Raw genomic sequence first — 18,177 nt, 5'->3', positions numbered from 1 at the left:
TAACCACTCCATCACCGATGCAGAGCAAAATGTACTTGGAAGTACAGCAACCAAAGGAGGTTGGGATCCACTGCTCTATTACATACTGGATCCCAACCTCCTCTCCTGGTCTCCTCTCCTTTATCTGAAATGATCTGACAACAACGGAACTGAGCTGTGCATCTGCTCTACAAATGATAGATGTACACTGAGTGCACAAAACATTAAGAACACATTCCTAATATTGAGTTGCAGAACAGCCTCAATTCGTCGGGGGCGTGCACTCTACAAGGTGTGGAAAGCATTCCACAGGGATGCTGGCCGATGTTGACTCCAATGCTTCCCACAGTTGCGTCACATTGGCTGGATGTCCTTTGGGTGGTGGACCATTCTTGATACACACGGGAAACTGTTGAGCGAGAAAAACCCAGCAGCGTTGCAGTTCTTGACAGAAACCGGTGCGCCTGGCACCTACTACGTTCAAAAGGCACGTAAATATTTTGTCTTGCCCATTCACCCTCTGAATGGCACAAATACACAATCCATGTCTCAATTGTCTCAAGGCTTAAAAATCCTTCTTTAACCTGTCTCCCCCCCCCCCCCTTCATCTACACTGATTGAAGTGGATTTAACAGGTGACATCAATAAGGGATCATAGCTTTCACCTGGATTCACCAGGTCAGTCTAAGTCATAATGTTTTGTACACTCAGTCTATGCCTCTTACTACTACGACATGTGTCATCATTGGGGTCAACTTACTTGGTGACCCCATAGTCAATCCCTATGGTGGCCAGATACTTGGGCACAAACCTCTTCTCACAGTATCGCTTGATGATGCAGCTCTGTAATTAAGAAAAAGTAGTAGAGGTCACTAACGATATAGCTAACGATATATACAGCGCTATGAAAAAGTATTTGCCCCCTTTCTAATTTTCTCTACTTTTGCATATTAGTGATACTGAATGTTATCAGATCTTCAACCAAAACCTAATATTAGATAAAGGGAACATAAGTGGACAAATAACACAACAATTACGTATTTATTTCATAAACAAAGTTATGCAACACCCAATTCCCCTGTGTGAAAAAGTAATTGCCCCGACCCTACACTCAATAACTGGTTGTGCCACCTTTAGCTGCAATGACTCCAACCAAATGCTTCCTGTAGTTGTTGATCAGTCTCTCACGTCGCTGTGGAGGAATGTTGGCCCACTCTTCCATGCAGAACTGCTTTAACTCAGTGACGTGTGGGTTTTCAAGCATGGACTGCTCGTTTCAAGTCCTGCCACAACATCTCAATTGGGATTAGGTCTGGACTTTGACTAGGCCATTCCAAAACTTAAAATGTATTGCTTTTTAGCTATTTTCATGTAGACTTGATTGTGTGTTTCGGATCATTGTCTTGCTGCATGACCCAGCTGCGCTTCAGCTTCAGCTCACAGACGGATGGTCTGACATTCTCCTGTAGAATTCTCTGATGCAGATCAGAATTCATGGTTCCTTCTATTAAGGCAAGTCGTCCAGGTCCTGAGGCAGCAAAGCATCCCCAAACCATCACACCACCACCACCATGCTTGACCTTTGGTATGATGAACCATGTCGTCCAAAAAGTTCTACTTTTGAATCATCTGTCCATAGAACGTTCTTCCAAGAGTCTTGATGATCATCCAGGTGCTTTTTGGCAAACTTGAGTCAACTTTTTGGACGAGATGGGTCCCATTATGCCTGGCGAAAACCAAACACTGCATTCCACAGTAAGAACATCATACCAAAGGTCAAGCATGGTGGTGGTGGTGTGATGGTTTGGGGATGCTTTGCTGCCTCAGGACCTGGACGACTTGCCTTAATAGAAGGAACCATGAATTCTGCTCTGTATCAGATAATTCTACAGGAGAATGTCAGACCATCCGTCTGTGAGCTGAAGCTGAAGCGCAGCTGGGTCATGCAGCAAGACAATTGAGATGTTGTGGCAGGACTTGAAACGAGCAGTTCATGCTTGAAAACCCACACGTCACTGAGTTAAAGCAGTTCTGCATGGAAGAGTGGGCCAAAATTCCTCCACAGCGACGTGAGTGACTGATCAACAACTACAGGAAGCATTTGGTTGGAGTCATTGCAGCTAAAGGTGGCACAACCAGTTATTGAGTGTAAGGGGGCAATTACTTTTTCACACAGGGGAATTGGGTGTTGCATAACTTTGTTTATGAAATAAATATGTAATTGTTGTGTTATTTGTTCACTTATGTTCCCTTGATCTAATATTAGGTTTTGGTTGAAGATCTGATAACATTCAGTATCACAAATATGCAAAAGTAGAGAAAATTAGAAAGGGGGCAAATACTTTTTCATAGCACTGTAGATCACATTACACACGGAAACTATATTTCATTCTATGCAGCAATTGCTATGTAGGCCTTGGTGAACAGTGGCCGTGATGGTATTAATGCATTCAGAATTAGGCTACCCTAGCTGGCTGGCATGCTTTAGAGGGGGACATAATCTCATTGTTGAATTAAATGATTTACATGCATCTGTTCAGTGGAGGCATTTGCTCCATTATATAATCAATCTATGTGTACGTCTAGCATAGGTTCCTGATTATATAGTAGAGTAGCTGTAGCTCAGCCGGTAGAGCACGGCGCTTGTAACGCCAAGGTAGTGGGTTCGATCCCCGGGACCACCCATACACAAAAATGTATGCACGCATGACTGTAAGTCGCTTTGGATAAAAGCGTCTGCTAAATGGCATATTATTATTTATTATTATTATATAGCTATATGACTAAAAATACATTTTACAATCAGAGTTCTTTGTGTCTCTTATGAATGTCAAACACTGGAGGTCAATTCTTAACTAGTAGTAGCTAGAGGCTACGTTATACAGGCTTTGACTAGTCATCTACTCCCTGGGTCTGCATTGACATTCATAACGTTACCGTAGCAATCGGATAGCTTGCTAACAGCCGGTTTGGGTACACGGCAGGCAAGCTGTTAGCCGATTAAACTCAACTCCGCGATTTACGATGGAGTTGAGCAGCGACTAGTGTGGGCGGACTGGAACTCCAACGTCACAATATTGTTCTGTTTAAAATTTGGACTAGGCACATTTTTTTGGTTGCTGAAATCAGGAGAAGCATCCAGCTGCAGATTATGCGCGAAGATTAGATCGGATTAAGATTAAATCGCAATAAAATTGTATTTTTGCATCTCAGTTGGTATGTGCGTACGCAACCTGGACTCTCAATGTGTTCCAGGGTGTCGGTATGTTGTACAGATACCAGTCGGCGCACTAGCTCTGGTCCAGGGCGTTATGTTAGTGTGTTAGAATTGTAGTGGTCGGAAGTTAGGAGAGTCAGCTAGCTAGCTACAGTGAGGGGAAAAAAGTGTTTGATCCCCTGCTGATTTTGTACGTTTGCCCACTGACAAAGAAATGATCAATCTATAATTTTAATGGTAGGTTTATTTGAACAGTGAGATACAGAATAACAACAAAACAATTCAGAAAAAGGCATGTCAAAAATGTTATGAATTGATTTGCATTTTAATGAGGGAAATAAGTATTTGACCCCCTCTCAATCAGAAAGATTTCTGGCTCCCAGGTGTCTTTTATACAGGTAACGAGCTGAGATTAGGAGCACACTCTTAAAGGGAGTGCTCCTAATCTCAGCTTGTTACGTGCATAAAAGACACCTGTCCACAGAAGCAATCAATCAATCAGATTCCAAACTCTCCACCATGGCCAAGACCAAAGAGCTCTCCAAGGATGTCAGGGACAAGATTGTAGACCTACACAAGGCTGGAATGGGATACAAGACCATCGCCAAGCAGCTTGGTGAGAAGGTGACAACAGTTGGTGCGATTATTCGCAAATGGAAGAAACACAAAAGAACTGTCAATCTCCCTCGGCTTGGGGCTCCATGCAAGATCTCACCTCGTGGGGTTGCAATGATCATGAGAACGGTGAGGAATCAGCCCAGAACTACATGGGAGGATCTTGTCAATGATCTCAAGGCAGCTGGGACCATAGTCACCAAGAAAACAATTGGTAACACACTACGCCGTGAAGGACTGAAATCCTGCAGCGCCCGCAAGGTCCCCCTGCTCAAGAAAGCACATATACAGGCCCGTCTGAAGTTTGCCAATGAACATCTGAATGATTCAGAGGAGAACTGGGTGAAAGTGTTGTGGTCAGATGAGACCAAAATGGAGCTCTTTGGCATCAACTCAACTCGCAGTGTTTGGAGGACGAGGAATGCTGACTATGACCCCAAGAACACCATCTCCACCGTCAAACATGGAGGTGGAAACATTATGCTTTGGGGGTGTTTTTCTGCGAAGGGGACAGGACAACTTCACCGCATCAAAGGGACGATGGACAGGGCCATGTACTGTCAAATCTTGGGTGAGAACCTCCTTCCCTCAGCCAGGGCATTGAAAATGGGTCGTGGATGGGTATTCCAGCATGACAATGACCCAAAACACACAGCCAAGGCAACAAAGGAGTGGCTCAAGAAGAAGCACATTAAGGTCCTGGAGTGGCCTAGCCAGTCTCCAGACCTTAATCCCATAGAAAATCTGTGGAGGGAGCTGAAGGTTCGAGTTGCCAAACATCAGCCTCGAAACCTTAATGACTTGGAGAAGATCTACAAAGAGGAGTGGGACAAAATCCCTCCTGAGATGTGTGCAAACCTGGTGGCCAACTACAAGAAATGTCTGACCTCTGTGATTGCCAACAAGGGTTTTTCCACCAAGTACTAAGTAATGTTTTGCAGAGGGGTCAAATACTTATTTTCCTCATTAAAATGCAAATCAATTTATAACATTTTTGACATGCGTTTTTCTGGATTTTTTTGTTGTTATTCTGTCTCTCACTGTTAAAATAAACCTACCATTAAAATTATAGACTGATCATTTCTTTGTCAGGGGCAAACGTACAAAATCAGCAGGGGATCAAATACTTTTTTCCCTCACTGTATGTGTTCAGGATGAAATTTAGTTTAAATAATTTTGGATACAATGTTAATGCCAAAACTCACTACAATCAAGCAACCACAGTTGCTTGTACTTTAGCTGTCACCTGCTAGCTAGCTAGTACTACTAGCTAGACTACTATCTAGCTAGGTTACTAGCTAGCTAGTAGTACTAGCTAGCTAGCAGGTGACAGCTAAAGTACAAGCAACAGTGGTTGCTTGATTGTAGTGATTTTTGGCATTAACATTGTATCCAAAAATTATTAAAACTAATAGCGGCTAGCTGGTAGTGCTACATTTAGTTTTTTTGCACCCTTTATGTGGAACTCGCAGAGATCTCTGAAATGAGATGTTCTGGTCCCCCTTGGTCAGTTCAGAGAAATGATCAGAGACCTTTTATGTTGATACATGTGTCTGTTTTTCTTAATACGTTTGGTAATTGTGTATATTGTGATGTAAATATGTTTGATGTAGTTATGCAGGGCTCTTCTGAAAAAGAGACCCTAGTATGATTTCCCTATCAAAATAAAGGTAAACAAATATTTGTAAAAGCTAGCGGCTAGCTAGTAAGTAACGCTAGCTAGGTAGCTGCTAGCCAGTAAGTAGCACTAGCGGCTAGCTAGTAGCGCTAGCTGGGTTGCAGCTAGCTATCAAGTAGCGCTAGCTAGTAGACTAGCAGGTGACTAGCGGTTAGCTGGTAGCGCCAAAGATAACCCAAGATTGGAAACGACAGGCTGTGGTCAATGGGAGCAAATTAATCATAGTGGGCAGAACAAGCAACGAGGTGGGCAGAACCAAACACGAGCTAGCGAGATCCTATTGGCGTGTATTTGCATATTTCCGTTAGGGAACGCCTACTCAGTTAAGTGTGCGTGTAACTCAATTCGCCCTTACACTCCTTCTAAACAACACACTTTTTTTTGAAACTTTGGCAAAGGGTAAAGTCTACAAAACTTAGTCAACTCTGTTAGTAACAGATTGTCGTTTTGGGAACAGAAAACTGTATTGAGATCAAATGTGTCACCGATGAGAACATTTGCAGAATGTGGTCCAAGTTCATCTCACTCCATCTTCTCCCACTGCCGGCCACTGGGCTTCCTTTCATCACCATATTTGGTGGTGATTGGAAACATCAACTGGATGCTTCAGATTTATACATCCGGTGAAACATCTGGCTCACTGTTCTATCTGTGTAGTAACACTAGCAAGCTACTAGCCAGTTAGTACTACTAGCAAAGATACTGATAACCAGGAATTGGAACTGGTTCAGGTAATAGAACCAAAAACCGGAAAGAAAGTGATCTATACTGTTCAGGAACAGAACCGTTATTTTAAAAGCATGGGAACCGGTTAATAACGTTCGTTTAGGCTCTGCATTTTTTCCCCAATCCCACAAAAAAACGCAGAAAAAAGCGCCTATGCAAAGCCCTCCCTCTGTCAATCAGAAACTTCTTCCAGCTGTCTGCCTGCCAGCTGAACATATTTACCAGTGTGTGTGCTGTAGGCTACCTGTCTCACCGTTCTTATTATACCTCAGTGGTCTCATCTCGTATGTTTCACAGCGTCTATGGCCTTGAGAAGGTACCTACTGGAGCCAGACCCTATAGATACACACTGTGAATAGGGTAAGGACGTAGGTTACTCTCTTTACTCCCATGTTAAATTGCTTACTTTACTCATAACCCGATAACGGCTGTATTTTTTTAATTTTTTTAAATCATTCTATAAACATTTGGGATATGCTTGGTTGGTCATTTTTTAACATACTTCCATGTTTAAATCACAAACTACATCATACCTAAAAACACTTTGATTCTAAGTGTAAAAATGTTAGCTAGCATGAACAGATGTACAGTCTGCCACGATTATCAGCCAAAGAGCCAATTCCAATGGACTTTCTTCAGCTTTAGCTAACTAACCCAGCTTTTATAGCTAAGATACCGTTTTGTTTAAACAATAGTAGGAGGAAAGACCACCAACTTAAGTTTAATCAACTGCCCTAGGACCAGGTTAGGAGAACCTCATGGTTTCAGGCTATACGCCGCGATGATTGACATTTCAGTTATTTTACAGACGCTCTTATACAGAGCGACTTACAGTAGTAAGTGCATACATTTTCATATTTGTTCGTACTAGCCCCCCGTGGGAATCGAACCCACAACACTGGCGTTGCAAGTGCCATGCTCTACCAACTGAGCCACACGGGACCGTGTGATGATGGAAAGCTGTGGCTCCGGTTACTCAATACATCTGTGTGTTCGAAGCACTTCATTCACAGTAAGTCGCTAGCTAACACTTGGTTGGATCTAACTAGCTATGTGTAAACCTGGAGATTCCACCAAGTAGGTGTAGATATTGCCATAGGCTGCTTTGGGCCATTTGATAGGGTTGTCTGCACAGCTGGTCTCGGGTGAGGTGCGACAGCTTATTTAATTGAAACTACAAAAAAAAAGTGTCAGTAGTTTGTTTAGGATGATGACAAATTTAGGCTAATTACATTGAAGTATTGACGGTACCCTTCACCCATATCCTACTCCGGGGCGTGGTCACGTTAAGCCACGCCTTTCAGTGTAAATAAATAAATAAACATTAAAAAAGAAACTATGTGACGTGAGCGCTCCAGTCCGCCCACACTAGTCGCCGTTCAACTCCATCGTAAATCGTGGAGTTGAGTTGAGTCGTCTAGCTACCTGTCTTATTTTATCTATCTGTAGATATCTGTTTCTGGCATGCTAACGTTAACGTTGTTATGAAAACAAGTCAAATCTAACTTAGCTAGATGACTCACCTTGCCCACCTCGGCGTTGCCAAGGCTGATCACTTTCACTCGCAGTGATTTCTTGTTCTCACGTCTCTTCTGCACATTTGAGTCCATGCTACTGAGATTGAACAAGTATTTTTTAAATGTTTTATTTACGTCTTCGATGATGGCTGTCAAGACAGCTGGAATTCCAATGTTAGCTAGCTAGCTCACAAGCTTAGCACGCCCTTTAACGTTAGCTGGCTAGCAGACATTTACTCCATCGTAAACAACCTCGTTTACAACAGTATAAACCCCTGCGTCGTTATGGATCTGAAATATTAGCTAGACACGTAATTCTGGACGAGTGAAATATAAATCGGATGGGATAGCTAGCTTGCTGTGCTAGCCAGCTCCGCTGTCTGTCAATTTCTTATTTGGGGCAGCAGATTCATTATGAAGTCTGTGTTAGCAAAACCATAGACATCCAAATTACTAGTCGGTCTATGACGTAATAACCCTCAAATTTCCAGGATTGGGCGAAAATGGCAGCCATATTGGTCAGGGAGAAATCCCAAACCAGTCTAACTGGAATGAAGGGCAGTAGAGGCATAATCCTGATTTACTATGCAGGACAATGAAAGGAAGTCATGTGATTGTATCAGAAATTGTGTAATAGAATTATTGTCAACCTAAAATACAGTCATATAATTATAAATACAGTTTATAAGGGCTGTAAGTAAGCATTTCACTGTAATGTCTGCACCTGTTGTATTCGGCGCACGTGACCAATACAATTTGATTTGATTTGATTTATACTCTATTTATAATTATATATATCTAAATGTGTGTTTTCTTGGAAAGCTTTGAGTGTTATTATATGATACAATATCAGTATTTGTTGCATTTAAAATCAAATCAAATCAAATTTTATTGGCCACATGCGCCGAATACAACAGGTGCATACATTACAGTGAAATGCTTACTTACAGCCCTTAACCAACAGTGCATTTATTTTGTAATAAAAAAAGTAAAATAAAACAACAAAAAAGTGTTGAGAAAAAAGAGCAGAAGTAAAATAAAATAACAGTAGGGAGGCTATACATACAGGGGGGTACCGGTGCAGAGTCAATGTGCGGGGGCACCGGCTAGTTGAGGTAGTTGAAGTAATATGTACATGTGGGTAGAGTTAAAGTGACTATGCATAAACAATTAAGAGTAGCAGCAGCGTAAAAAGATGTGGTGGGGGGTGGGGGGGCAGTGCAAATAGTCCGGGTAGCCATGATTAGCTGTTCAGGAGTCTTATGGCTTGGGGGTAGAAGCTGTTGAGAAGTCTTTTGGACCTAGACTTGGCACTCCGGTACCGCTTGCCGTGCGGTAGCAGAGAGAACAGTCCATGACTAGGGTGGCTGGAGTCTTTGACAATTTTGAGGGCCTTCCTCTGACACCGCCTGGTATAGAGGTCCTGGATGGCAGGAAGCTTTGCCCCAGTGATGTACTGGGCCGTACACACTACCCTCTGTAGTGCCTTGCGGTCGGAGGCCGAGCAGTTGCCATACCAGGCGGTGATGCAACCAGTCAGGATGCTCTCGATGGTGCAGCTGTATAATTTTTTGAGGATCTGAGGACCCATGCCAAATCTTTTCAGTCTCCTGAGGGGGAATAGGCTTTGTCGTGCCCTCTTCACGACTGTCTTGGTGTGTTTGGACCATGATGGTTCGTTGGTGATGTGGACACCAAGGAACTTGAAGCTCTCATCCTGTTCCACTACAGCCCCATCAAGGAGAATGGGGGCGTGCTCAGTCCTCTTTTTTGTCCTGTAGTCCACAATCATCTCCTTTGTCTTGGTCACGTTGAGGGAGAGGTTGTTATCCTGGCACCACACGGCCAGGTCTCTGACCTCCTCCCTTTAGGCTGTCTCATCGTTGTCGGTGATCAGGCCTACCACTGTTGTGTCGTCGGCAAACTTAATGATGGTGTTGGAATCGTGCCTGGCCATGCAGTCATGGGTGAACAGGGAGTACAGGAGGGGACTGAGCACGCACCCCTGAGGGGCCCCCGTGTTGAGGATCAGTGTGGCAGATGTGTTGTTACCTACCCTTACCACCTGGGGGTGGCCCGTCAGGAAGTCCAGGATCCAGTTGCAGAGGGAGGTGTTTAATCCCAGGATCCTTAGCTTAGTGATGAGCTTTGAGGGCACTATGGTGTTGAATGCTGAGCTGTAGTCAATGATAGCATTCTCACGTAGGTGTTCCTCTTGTCCAGGTGGGAAAGGGCAGTGTGGAGTGCAATAGAGATTGCATCATCTGTGGATCTGTTGGGGCGGTATGCAAATTGGAGTGGGTCTAGGGTTTCTGGGATAATGGTGTTGATGTGAGCCATGACCAGCCTTTCAAAGCACTTCATGGCTACAGACATTTACAACTTGTCTAAGTCCTATCATCAACTGATTTCAGCCAGTGTATGGCTGTGGATTGATTGCATTGTTTGAATGTAATGTTGGCATATTGGCAGTTAATTTGGGGGATAAAACTGTCTGGCTAGCTAACAAACATACAGTGCAGATACATTCTTCAAATTCTTTATTTTACACAATATCTTATCACAGCACTTGCAAACCATGGTTGACCAACTCTGATGAAATTGGCTGACTTTTATACCAGAAGGGTCCATTCTAGTATTCTAATTCCTAATTCTATGACCAAAATTATGTCTGTTATTTTTTTGTATACATTTAATAATCAAACCAGCTGTATGTAACAAGAAAAAGTACATTATTTACAGCTAGTTTTCTTCATATAATAATTTTTTTACTTCAGATTTTAAAGAGGAAAATCACAGATTTTAAAAACTGGAAGCAGTTTCTATGGCAACAGTGAGAAAGGACAGCAGATTCGTAATTTTCCTGCAAATGCAAAGTTGACATGATAGAAAAACATAAACAAATGCATTAATGGCATATCCCTGTAATCTGTATTACTTTGGCTGATCTAAGGAGAGCAGAGGAGTGGATACACAAGCAGGCAGAGTGCCCTAACTTTACATAGCAGTATGGCACTGAATCAGTGTTGAAGTATGTTTTCCTGTGCCATGATTCTGGCATTGGACAAATCACCTTCATAGCATAGGCAGTTTCAGTGGTGCAGTAGGTTACACTTAATACATCTTAATTCAATTTGATATGGATTATGGAAAGATAGGGAACATGTGATGGGCTTTAGAAAGACAATGTAGGCCTAACCTCCATAAACTATGTTATTCACTAACTTGTGATGGATGCATTGATTGACCAAATTATGATTGTGACATTTCATGTAACCATGCATTTATCGTGTTCCACTTTGCTATCATCAGAGTGACAGATTCACTTTGCTGATCATGTCTCAGGTCTTAGGTAAACAGCGGTCTTGTGCTTTCATGATCTGCCCGACGGTGTTTTCAATCACATCTATTTGGATACACGCGCGCAAGCCGCAAGGTAAGCATGCATCAAGTACCGGAACTTTTACTTTTAGCCTACTGTTAGATATTCGGAATAATCAAAACCATTCATATTTGCAGTGACTTGAGTTTGGGATCGCACCATAATGCACGTTTATGCAGAGGACACTGTGAGGACGCTGTGTTGGCCTAATGCTTATGCAGAGGACACTGTGAGGACACTGTGTCGGCCTAATGCTTATGCAGAGGACACTGTGAGGACACTGTGTCGGCCTAATGCTTATGCAGAGGACACTGTGAGGACACTGTGTCGGCCTAATGCTTATGCAGAGGACACTGTGAGGACACTGTGTCGGCCTAATGCTTATGCAGAGGACACTGTGTTGGCAGAGGTAGGCCTCACACTGCAAATAGCATTGACCTATCAGTCCACAGCACTATGAAGCAGAACATTAATTTAGCCTTAAACTAAACTCAGGTTCCACATGTGTGGTGTGTTGCTTCTTAAATTAATTAACATGCATTTAAACATTTGGTTGGGAAACAGATTCCAGTCGACTTTTTCATCACCAAATATACTCTATATCAGGGGTGTCAAACTCATTTTAGCTCAGGGGCCACATGGAGGAAAATCTATTCCCAAGTGGGCCGGACCGGAAAAATCATGGTATATATAACTTAAAAACAACAACTTCAGATTGTTTTCTTTGTTTTAATACGATCAACATACAACATAAAGCTGGAGCCTGAGGACAGTGTGTCCAAAATAGTACAAGCACAACATCACTATTAATCATAAAACACGTCAAGTTTATTTGAAAATTCTAAAGAAAAAGAACACACAAACACACAATGCCTCAGTGATTAACATAACTGTTTCACAGATCACAGAACTATATCAGGGTGTCATTTCTCAGGCAGAAATGTAGATAAAAAATAATGAAATCCTGTTCCCCAAACAAGTGCAAGAACCACAGAGTCAAGAATAGGTTAAATATACAAATAAAATAAAATCAATTAAAAACAATAGCACATCAACATAAAAACATATAAACAGAAATCTGAAAGCGTTGCTCAAACTCCCGTAACAGTCCAGTTATTTTATCTTTGAACCGCTTCATGTCTGCCACATGTTGGGTCGCGCACACATTTTTCAGACAGGGGAAGTGAGCTGCATCACCACCGGCAAGTTGCGTCTCCCACAATGACAGCTTCAACTTGAAAGAACGTATGCTGTCATAATACTGCGTGACAACTTTGTTGCGCCCTTGCAGCTGTTTGTTCAAGTTATTCAGGTGCTCTGTAACATCCACCATAAATGCAAGGTCCGGCATCCATTCTGCGGAATGAAATTCTAACACTGGTTTGCCCTTTTCTTCCATGAACTGTTCAATTTCTTCTTGTAAATCAAAGAAACGCCTCAGCACAGCACCTCGGCTTAACCATCTTACCTCAGTGTGGTATGGCAGGCCATAGATGTGGTCTTTCTCTCTGAGAAGGCTGTCAAACTGACGGTGATTCAGGCTTCTGGATCGGATGAAATTAACAGTTTGGATGACCACCTTCATGACGTTATCCATCTTTAATGACTTGCAACACAAAGCCTCCTGGTGCAAAATACAGTGAAAAGTCAAAAATCACGTCCTCCATTTGCAGATTGCACTTTCTCTCTGAACTTTGTCACAACGCCTGCTTTTTTTCCCGATCATTGAGGGCGCACCATCTGTAGCCAGGCTGACAGCGCGGGACCAGTCCACTCCGACCCTGTCCAGCGCGCCGACGAAGTGCGGTAAAAATATCAGCTGCTGTCGTTGTATCTGTCATCGGCACCAACTCCACAAACTCCTCGGTGACGGTCAATGTGTCATCAACTCCGCGGATGAAAAAATGGCCAGTTGTGCAACATCTGTAATGTCCGTGCTTTCATCAATTGCAACCGAAAACGCAATAAATGACTTTACTTTTTGCTTCAACTGGCTGTCCAAATCCACTAAAAGATCGGAAATCCTGTCTGCAACTGTGTTTCTTGTCAGGCTGATATTTGCAAAAGCCTGCCGCTTTTCAGGGCACACAATCTCCGCTGCCTTCATCATGCATGTTTTTACAAATTCACCCACACTAAATGGTTTTGAAGCCACTGCGATTTCATTAGCAATGAGGTAGCTAGCTTTCACTGCAGCGTCACTGATGTCTCGGCTGTGAGTAAACACAGACTGCTGTTTCTTCAGACCCGCCAACAGTTCATTCACCTTCTCTCATCTCCGCTGTCCTTGAAAGTTGTCATATTTGTCGGCATGAAGACTCACATAGTGTCGACGAAGGTTATATTCTTTCAGCACTGCAACATGCTCTGAACACACCAAACATACAGCTTTCCCATTCAATTCCGTGATTAAATAGGATGACCATTTTTCTTGGAACACTCTGCACTCTGCGTCCACTTTTCTCTTTTTTGACAGAGACATATTGGGGCAATGAGGGTGCCAAAGCACATAATGTTAAAAGTAGAAGCCGTAATAAATATCGCGGGCAAAACAAAGTAGCTCATTGGCTGCACGTGCTTGACCTACTTGCTCTGCCCCGGTATAAACAGTTTGCTTGCTTAACACAATTGCTATTGCGCCATCCAGTGGACGCAATTGGAACAGCAGTTTATTTTATTGAAAAATTGCAGCGCATTTTTATACTTTATATATATATTTTTTATTTTTATTTTTATCATCTCGCGGGCCGGATTAAACCCGTTTGCGGGCCTGATCCGGCCCGCGGGCCGTACGTTTGACACCCCTGCTCTATATAGTTAATCAATGATGTCACATCATAAGATTATACAAAACGTTTGTGTGTGTGTGTATGCATCTGTGTGTGTGTGTGTGAGTGTGCGTATGCATCTGTGTGTGTGTGTGTGTGTGTGTGTGTGTGTGTGTGTGTGTGTGTGTGTGTGTGAGTGTGCGTATGCATCTGTGTGTGTGTGTGTGTGTGTGTGTGTGTGTGTGTGTGCGTATGCATCTGTGTGTGTGTGTGTGTGTGTGTGAGTGTGCGTATGCATCTGTGTGTGTGTGTGTGTGTGTGTGTGTGTGTGTGTGTGTGTGTGTGTGTGAGTGTGCGTATGCATCTGTGTATGCATCTGCCTGTGTGTGTGCGTACATACGTGTAACCTGCTCGTGTATTACTAATGAATGATCAGTGACTAAAGTTAATATTATTAGGTGTTTGGGACTGTGATACATCCATGTACTGAGGAGTGTACCACAAAGCAGGACCAAATAGTCAGCCTGCTAACTTAGGTTACTTAGAATATCGTGTCAATACAGTTAGCCTGCTAACTTAGGTTACTAAGAATACATTGTCAATTTATACAATTTCAGTTTCAATTCAAACTTTCTCTATGAACTATGGAAAGTTAGCTGGCTAACTCTTTGATCCTGCTTTGTGACATCATAGCCCCCCGAACTACCACCAATATCAATCAAACAGCAGTATCTCTATCTCCTCTCCTCTCCTCTCCTCTCATTTACATTTACATTTACGTCATTTAGCAGACGCTCTTATCCAGAGCGACTTACAAATAGGTGCATTCACCTTATAGCCAGTGGGATAACCACTTTACACATTTTTTTGGGGGGGTGGTGGGGGGGGGTAGAAGGATTACTTTATCCTATCCCAGGTATTCCTTAAAGAGGTGGGGTTTCAAATGTCTCCGGAAGGTGGTGAGTGACTCCGCTGTCCTGGCGTCGTGAGGGAGCTTGTTCCACCATTGGGGTGCCAGAGCAGCGAACAGTTTTTTGACTGGGCTGAGCGGGAACTATGCTTCCGCAGAGGTAGGGGAGCCAGCAGGCCAGAGGTGGATGAACGCAATGCCCTCGTTTGGGTGTAGGGACTGATCAGAGCCTGAAGGTACGGAGGTGCCGTTCTCCTCTCCTCTCCTCTCCTCTCGTCTCCTCTCCTCTCCTCTCCTCTCCTCTCCTCTCCTCTCCTCTCCTCTCCTCTCCTCTCCTCTCCTCTCCTCTCCTCTCCTCTCCTCTCCTCTCCTCTCCTCTCCCTCTCCCTCTCCTCTCCTCTCCTCTCCTCCTCTCCTCTCCTCTCCTCTCCTCTCCCTCTCCCTCTCCTCTCCTCTCCTCTCCTCTCCTCTCCTCTCCTCTCCTCTCCCTCTCCTCTCCTCTCCTCTCCCTCTCCTCTCACTCTACTCTACTCTACTCTACTCTACTCTACTCTACTCTACTCTAGAGCTCTGCTACATGATCTTAGCCTGACAGTCCCAACATTATACATTGGGTTAGGGCCGGGTAGGGTCTGTTTTTTCATCAATAAACTGATCACTAAATTGATCACAAAAATTTTGAAGCTGAGCCATTTGCTCGTACAGCCATATCTGACTCAGGTTTCGGGCAGGGCCTTAAATTTGGCAGAAGCAATCAGGCCTGGGTAGGGTAGGGCCTGAACGTTGCAAACATGGTTTGGGCTCGGTGTCACACCCTGGCTCTTGGACTCTATATGTTGAGCCAGGGTGTGTTCATTCTATGTGTTCTGTTTCTATGTTGGGTGTTTCTAGGTCGTCATTTTCTATGTTTGACTGAGTGACTCCCAATCAGAGGCAACGAGTGTCAGCTGTGTGCTGGTTGTCTCTGATTGGGAGCCATATTTAACTGTCTGTGTTTCACTTTGTGTTTGTGGGTTTTTGTTCCTTGTCGGTCTTTGTCACCGTGGACTTCACGAGTCGTTTATTGTTTTGGTTTTGTGCTTTAATATAATAAAGTATCATGTTCGCTCAACACGCTGCGCATTGGTCTACTTCGCTTCAAGACGATCGTGACAGAAAAACCCACCATAAAAGGACCAAGCAGCGTGTCCAGGAGCAGGCAGACTGGACATGGGAGGAAGCGCCAGGAAAGGAGATGGAGAGGCTGGCGATGGCCCAGGTGGGCAAATCGTGGTCCTGGGAGGACATGCTCGGGGGCAAGGGACCTTGGGGTAGGATTAAGGCCCTGGCGAGAGAGGAGCAGCGGCGTCAGCAGTGCCATCGTCGGATGGACGAGAGGCACCCCCAATAATTTTTTAGGGGGGGGCACACGGCATGGGCGACTGGGCAGCAGGAGGCTGCCACAGGGCGAAATGGGAGACGAGGAGAGAAGGCCACCGGGTTACGGGAGCCATTGGCGAGAGGAGGGAAGGAAGTTGTAGAGGCACGGCGAGAGGTACTGAGGTGTATTGCCAGTCCGGTCCGGCCCGTTCCTGATCCCGTTTAAGGCCAGTGGTGTGTGTTCCCAGTACGGTTCGGCCTGTTCCTGCTCCACGCACCAAGCCTACGGTGTGCGTCGCCAGCCCGACCCGGCCTGTTCCTGCCACTCGCACCAAACCTACGGTGTGCGTCGCCAGCCCAGCCCGGCCTGTTCCTGCTCCACGCACCAAACCTACGGTGTGCGTCGCCAGCCCAGCCCGGCCTGTTCCTACTCCACGCACCAAGCCTACGGTGTGCGTCGCCAGCCCTGTCCGGCCTGTCCCTGCTCCACGCACCAAGCCTACGGTGTGCGTCGCCAGCCCAGCCCGGCCTGTCCCTGCTCCACGCACCAAGCCTACGGTGTGCGTCGACAGCCCAGCCCGGCCTGTTCCTGCTCCACGCACCAAGCCTACGGTGTGCGTCGCCAGCCCTGTCCGGCCTGTCCCTGCTCCACGCACCAAGCCTACGGTGTGCGTCGCCAGCCCAGCCCGGCCTGTCCCTGCTCCACGCACCAAGCCTACGGTGTGCGTCGCCAGCCCAGCCCGGCCTGTCCCTGCTCCACGCACCAAGCCTACGGTGTGCGTCGCCAGCCCTGTCCGGCCTGTCCCTGCTCCACGCACCAAGCCTACGGTGTGCGTCGCCAGCCCAGCCCGGCCTGTCCCTGCTCCACGCACCAAGCCTACGGTGTGCGTCGCCAGCCCAGCCCGGCCTGTCCCTGCTCCACGCACCAAGCCTACGGTGTGCGTCGCCAGCCCAGCCCGGCCTGTCCCTGCTCCACGCACCAAGCCTACGGTGTGCATCGCCAGCCCAGCCCGGCCTGTCCCTGCTCCACGCACCAAGCCTACGGTGTGCGTCGCCAGCCCAGCCCGGCCTGTCCCTGCTCCACGCACCAAGCCTACGGTGTGCGTCGTCAGCCTGGTCCAGCCCGTTCCTGCCACTCGCACCAAGCCAGGGGTGCGAGTCGTCAGCCTGGTCCAGCCCGTTCCTGCCACTCGCACCAAGCCAGGGGTGCGAGTCGTCAGCCTGGTTCAGCCCGTTCCTGCTACTCGCACCAAGCCCGGGGTACGAGTCGTCAGCCTGGTAAAGCCCGTCGCTGCTCCACGCACCAAGCCTAGGGTGCGAGTCGTCAGTCCGGCACAACCCGTGCCTAGGTCATCGGTGCCAATTCAGGTACCGCTCAACTGCTCCACTAAGGAGCTGAAGCCTACCGCTCCTGCTACGTCCAGTCCAGCTCCAGCCAGCGGGGCCAGACCGGACCAGGGGCGCTATGGGGGGTTTGTTGGAGGGTGGTGGGCAAGCCCGGAGCCGGAGCCGCCGCCGAGGAGGAATGCCCACCCAGCCCTCCCCTGTTTTGCTCGTATTTAGGCGCGGTCGCAACCCTGGCTCTGGGACTCTATATGTTGAGCCAGGGTGTGTTCATTCTATGTGTTCTGTTTCTATGTTGGGTGTTTCTAGGTCGTCATTTTCTATGTTTGACTGAGTGACTCCCAATCAGAGGCAACGAGTGTCAGCTGTGTGCTGGTTGTCTCTGATTGGGAGCCATATTTAACTGTCTGTGTTTCACTTTGTGTTTGTGGGTTTTTGTTCCTTGTCGGTCTTTGTCACCGTGGACTTCACGAGTCGTTTATTGTTTTGGTTTTGTGCTTTAATATAATAAAGTATCATGTTCACTCAACACGCTGCGCATTGGTCTACTTCGCTTCAAGACGATCGTGACACTCGGGCTTAATATTCATGTCCGTGCAGGGCTCTACTCTACTCTGCTCTGTGTAATCTCTGTGGCCAGTGATATTCTGAATGTCAATATTCAATCAAACTCTGAATGCAA

The 18,177-nt window shown here is 45.7% G+C and overlaps 1 protein-coding gene across 3 annotated transcripts in view; it reads right to left on the bottom strand.

Moving 5' to 3' along the window:
* Positions 1 to 8,150, bottom strand: part of LOC121544569 (dnaJ homolog subfamily C member 27) — a 32,633-nt gene extending 24,483 nt beyond the window's left edge. For 2 of the 3 annotated variants that reach the window (XR_005996130.2, XM_041854527.2), the window contains exons 1-2: positions 7,739 to 8,150; positions 740 to 822 (exon numbers count right to left, since the gene is read on the bottom strand). Coding sequence is in view for 2 of the 3 variants with exons in the window: in XM_041854527.2 (XP_041710461.1) it covers positions 740 to 822; positions 7,739 to 7,825 (170 nt within the window). In the remaining variant the exon portion in view is untranslated. The remainder of the gene's footprint in view (positions 1 to 739; positions 823 to 7,738) is intronic. The other variant, XM_041854528.2, reaches the window with a different exon arrangement.
* Between the last annotated feature and the right edge of the window lie 10,027 nt (positions 8,151 to 18,177).

Source organism: Coregonus clupeaformis, unplaced genomic scaffold (assembly GCF_020615455.1).
Source record: "Coregonus clupeaformis isolate EN_2021a unplaced genomic scaffold, ASM2061545v1 scaf0032, whole genome shotgun sequence".
In the NCBI taxonomy this organism is placed as follows: domain Eukaryota; kingdom Metazoa; phylum Chordata; class Actinopteri; order Salmoniformes; family Salmonidae; genus Coregonus; species Coregonus clupeaformis.
This window is presented reverse-complemented; position numbering and strand designations above follow the sequence as displayed.